Source organism: Aplysia californica, unplaced genomic scaffold (assembly GCF_000002075.1).
Source record: "Aplysia californica isolate F4 #8 unplaced genomic scaffold, AplCal3.0 scaffold00619, whole genome shotgun sequence".
NCBI classification, from domain to species: Eukaryota; Metazoa; Mollusca; class Gastropoda; order Aplysiida; family Aplysiidae; genus Aplysia; species Aplysia californica.
Window position 1 is genome coordinate 373765 of NW_004797889.1, and position 5545 is coordinate 379309.

General features: G+C 38.0%; 1 protein-coding gene across 1 annotated transcript in view; it reads left to right on the forward strand.

Moving 5' to 3' along the window:
* The window catches only part of LOC101853032 (cubilin), a gene marked incomplete at its 5' end in the record, with an annotated part of 106878 nt that overhangs the window by 37314 nt on the left and 64019 nt on the right, over positions 1 to 5545 (forward strand). Inside the window, 3 exon segments of the mRNA XM_035972231.1 lie at positions 125 to 157; positions 2470 to 2623; positions 5337 to 5531. Coding sequence (XP_035828124.1) covers positions 125 to 157; positions 2470 to 2623; positions 5337 to 5531 — 382 coding nt within the window.

A 5545-nucleotide genomic window follows, 5' to 3' on the forward strand; every position in this document is an offset into this window, starting at 1 on the left:
CAGCAGTTGTAACTTTGACTTTTTGGAAGTGAGTGGAGTCTCACAGCAGTTGTAACTTTGACTTTTTGGAAGTGAGTGGAGTCACACAGCAGTTGTAACTTTGACTTTTTGGAAGTGAGTGGAGTCACACAGCAGTTGTAACTTTGACTTTTTGGAGGTGAGTGGTGGCGGGAGACGGGATGTCGGTTTGGTTTCTTGTAGGTGAGTTTTGGGTGAGAAAAATTGTCGCTTTGACTTTTTTTAAGGTGAGTTTTGGGTGAGAAAAATTGTCGCTTTGACTTTTTTAGGTGAGTTTTGGGTGAGAAAAGTTGTCACTTTGACTTCTTGCAGGTGAGTGTAAGGAGACGGAATGTTGTCGTTTTGTTTTTTGCAGGTGAGTTTTTTGGGGGTAAGAGAAAGTTTTATATTTTGATTTTCTTGAAGAAGGAAATTACCTCTCTTACTTTTGGCCCGTGAGTTTTAGGTGAGGAAAAGTTGTTTTGGATTTTGGCAGGTGAGTTTTAGGTGAGGAAAAGTTGTTTTGGATTTTGGCAGGTGAGTTTTAGGTGAGGAAAAGTTGTTTTGGATTTTGGCCCGTGAGTTTTAGGTGAGGAAAAGTTGTTTTGGATTTTGGCAGGTGAGTTTTAGGTGAGGAAAAGTTGTTTTGGATTTTGGCAGGTGAGTTTTAGGTGAGGAAAATTTGTTTTGGATTTTGGCAGGTGAGTTTTAGGTGAGGAAAAGTTGTTTTGGATTTTGGCCCGTGAGTTTTAGGTGAGGAAAAGTTGTTTTGGATTTTGGCCCGTGAGTTTTAGGTGAGGAAAAGTTGTTTTGGATTTTGGCCCGTGAGTTTTAGGTGAGGAAAAGTTGTTTTGGATTTTGGCCCGTGAGTTTTAGGTGAGGAAAAGTTGTTTTGGATTTTGGCCCGTGAGTTTTAGGTGAGGAAAAGTTGTTTTGGATTTTGGCAGGTGAGCTTTTGGAGGGGGAAAGGTCATTTTGTTGTTTTGCAGATGAGTTTTGGTTGAGAAAAATTATCGCTTTGACTTCTTGCATGCAGTGAGTTTTGGGAGAGGAAATGTTATTTTTGAGTTTTGCAGGTGAGATTTTGGAGAGGAAATGTTTTTTTCTTGTTTTAGGGCAGATAATGTCGTTTTGGATTTTTGAAAGTATGGTTTGGGAAAGGAAATGTCCTTTTGACTTTTTGCTTGTGAGTTTTGAGTGAGAAAAATTGTTGTTTTGACAACTTGGAAGTGTGTCGAAGGTGAGGAAATGGCGAATGTCGCAGTCTTCCGATAATCAGTGGGTATGTGTGAGGCAGCGCGGTGACATCAGGCTCTCGTCAAAATAAAAAAAGTGATGAAACTGGTATTTTTCCTCAGGTTTGTTAATTTTTATCGAATTTTTGTTTTGTGGCTCAAAACATTTCATGCCCATTAATGAACATATCTATACAGATTTTACTGAAAAACGTTAATTAAAGGCACAAAAAATGTAAATTTTCCGCTTTCATGGACTCTCAAGCTAAGGAAAAAACTCATCTTTGGTGACCATTTTCTCACTAATTTTATCTCTTAAATCAGGTGACGCCTACCTCCTTCATTCGCAAATATCTCGACTTCTATTCGAGATAAATGATTTTTTTTTTTCATCCAAAGCAAGAGAAATGAACGTACTTTAAGACGGTAGCAATAACTCTTCTTCTTCTTCTTCTTCTTCTTCTTCTTCTTCTTCTTCTATCCCATGGTTGGGGCAACCGTTGGGGCACTACTGCATTGGAAAACCAGCTCTCGCCATCTATTTTTGTCTTCGGCAATAACTCTACATGCCCAAAATTTTACGAGAGCCTGATTCCACCGCGTCATGACCCATGTTGTTCTTAGTCTTTCTCTGCTCTTCTTTCCCTCTATCTCTCCACACAGCAGCAGTTTCTCTTGTCCATTTGATCTATTTATGATGTGAAACATGTCACTACATAGTGGAATCAGGAGCTCTTCAATTTTTGAGCATATTACAGAGTTATTGGTATCATATTACAGCTAGATAATTTTTTTAATGCTTTTGAAAAGAAGAAACCCATCTGTCTTGAACAGAAGTTGGGGATACTTGCCATTAAAGAAGGTATGGGTCACCTGTTGTCAAAGGTAAAAATTAAATTAGCTAGAAAATGGTTGCCAAAGTTTGGTCACTACCAAAGCTTCGGTGGCTTTGGAAAAAGCAAATTTATATTTAAAAATATTTTTTACATTTTAATGGTGCATTCCACGCAAAAAAATATGTTTAGATTGGATAAAAAAGGTGCTGAGCCAAAAAAAACCCAGAAAAAAACAGACAAAAGTCACAAAACAAAATCGATGGGTTGAAAAAATTTTTAAGTCCTTTTCTTCGATATCATTATTTTGATGAGCGCCAGATTTCACCACAATGCCAAACATTAGAGATTTTAATGCGTATGATTTCGCAACCAATAAAATACCACTTTTTGTCTCCCCTTAGATCCGTGAAGATGGCCCCTCTGGTCGGGTCCTGGGCAAGTTGTGCGGCTCCACCATGCATAACCCGATCACCTCCACAAGTAATCGCATTTGGATGCAGTACCGGACGGATTACTCTGTCTCCGGCCGTGGATTCAGGCTGCAGTACTATACCAGTGAGTGAAGAGAGAGGGAGGGAGAGAGGGAGAGAGAGAGAGTGGGGGAGTACTATACCAGTGAGTGAAGAGAGAGAGAGAGAGAGAGGGAGGGAGGGAGGGAGAGAGAGAGGGGGAGGAGTGGGGGAGAGGGAGGAAGGATAGAGAGAGAGAGAGACAGACAGAGAGAGAGATAGGGAGAGAGAGACAGACAGACAGACAGATAGATAGCTAGATATATAGATAGATAGATAGATAGATAGATAGATAGATAGATAGATAGATAGATAGATAGATAGATAGATAGACAGGTAGATAGATAGATAGACAGAGAGATAGATAGATAGACCGAGATATAGATATGGAGAAAATTTTGTATGTTACTCTCAAGTAACACCTCTTTATCTCCTCTGGCAGTTAAAATATAATGACCTGTTTGTGTTGCAAATGCTGTAAAACCCTTACTAAAAGTAAACTGTAAATTGTTGAATCAGAATTATATTCATTGTCATTGTCTGGTTGTGACTGCCAGTATCAGTATTATTTTTTCATTGTCATTATCATTGTCATTGTCATCATTGTCAATGAGGCTGTCATTAATGATGGTAAAATAAATAACATTTGTATAGCGCAAACTCCCGCTCAACACCAAGCTCTATGCGCTTCACAACCTATGATAATATTAATATTTGAATTATCCTTGTCATTGTCATTATTATCGTCATTGATTCACTTTTACTTGTAATTAAATTCCTGCATGTGGTTGAATGATGCATCTCAAGTGACATATTTATTATGTGAGGCAGCGTGTTGGAATCAGGCTCTTGTCAAAATTATCAAAGTGAAGAAACTTGCATTTTTCCACAGGCTTGTGAATTTTTATCAAATTTTTGCTTTTTGGCTCAACACCTTTCATGCCCATTAAAGAACTCATTTCTGTGTGGATTTTTCTGAAAAACGTTGATTAAAAGCACAAAAAATGTAAATTTTCTGTTACCACCGACTCTTAAGCGAAAGAAATAACTAATCTTTGGCGGCCATTTTCTCACTAATTTTACCTCTGAAAACAGGTGATCCCCACCTCCTTCATTCGCAAATATCTCGACTTGTATTCAAGATAAATGGATATTTTTTTCATCCAAACAAAGACAAATAAACAAGCTTTAAGATGATACCAATGACTCTACATGCCCCAAAATTGACGAGAGCCTGATTCCACCACGCTGCCTCATATTTGTATAGCGCAAACTCCCGCTCAACATCAAGCTCTATGCTTTTCACAACCTATGATAATATTAATATTTGAATTATCCTTGTCATTGTCCTTATTATCGTCATTGATTCATTTTTCCTTGTAATTAAATTCCTGCATGTGGTTGAATGATGCATCTCATGTGACATATGTGAGGCAGTGTGGTGGAATCAGGTTCTCGTCAATTTTTGGGCGTTTTGAGTTATTGGTGTCATCTTAAAGCTTGTTCACTTGTTTTTATTTTAATGAAAAATATATCCATTTATCTTGAACACAAGTCGAGATATTTGCGACTGTTCTCAGAGGTAAAATTAGTGAGATCTATCGGATTGCAATAACGAGCTGTCATTAGTTATTTCCTTAGCTTAAGAGTCCGTGGTAACTGAAAATTTACATTTTTTGTGCCTTTAATCAAGGTTTTAAAGAAAAATCCACACAGAAATGAGTTCTTTAATGGGCATGAAAGGTGTAGAGCCAAAAAACAAAAATGTGATAAAAATTCACAAACCTGCAGAAAATTACAAGTTTCTTCACTTGGATTATTTTGACGAGAGCCTGATTCCACCACGCTGCCTCACATATGTACATTTCGTCAGCTTTTCTTCTTTTTTCATATTGAATTTTAATGAGAGTAATATATATATATATATAATTTAATTTTTTAGATGTACCTGCGTCTGTTTTTACTGTCCTGTACAGCCAAGAAAAATTTCCCTCTGGGATTTTAAAGTATTGTCTTATCTTATCTTATATTTTTTCTGTCTATCAGACTGTAACAACAAGCTGTCATTATTATTTTCATTGTTTCATCTCTCATCTTATTTTTTCTGTCTATCGGATTGCAATAACAAGATGTCATTATTATTTTCATCGTTTCATCCAGTAAGCTATCATTATTATAGCTATTATTTCACTTTTCCGTTCCGTTGTTTTTTCTGTCTATCAGATTGTAACAACAAGCTGTCATTATTATTGCTATTGCTTCATCTCTCATCTTATTTTTACCCCCCAGGGCAGTGCCACTGACTGAAGCGTCTTTAGGCCATTCCCAAAGGGGGGACATTTCTTGTTCAAGCATAGTAGAATTATAAATGGGCTGACTCATGTCACGCTCATAACTGTGCCTGATCTACAACAGGGCTGCTTTTTCTTTCCTGATCCTTATTGTTGTCATTTTCCTCTACTTCTTTTGTATGTTTGTCACTCTCTTGTGACCTGCTTTTTTGGGGTGCCTTGATAGTCGAAGCAGAACTTGTGCTGTTGAAGCTAGAGAGGTGACAGTCTAAGTCTTATTCCCTGTAAAAACTTCTCTGTTGACACCCACCTCTTGGCGCTCATATGACCTTATGCAGTTGCGAGCGTCGTAAAACCCTATGCTATAAAAAAAATATTAAAAAATTTTTCTTTCTATCGGATTGCAATAACGAGCTGTCATTATTATTTTCTTTATTAAATCTCTCATCTATTTTTTCTGTCTCTTAGACTGTAACAACGAGCTGACGGGTAACCGGGGTGTGATAGAGAGCCCCAGCTTCCCCAACCCGTACCCGCACCAGGCCAACTGTACCTGGACGGTGCGTTCGACACGCGGGAACAAGATCAACGTCACATTCGCCGCTTTCAACCTAGAGAGTCACACACTGTGTAATTTTGATAGGCTGCAGGTGGGTTGTGTTTGTGTGTGTGTGGGG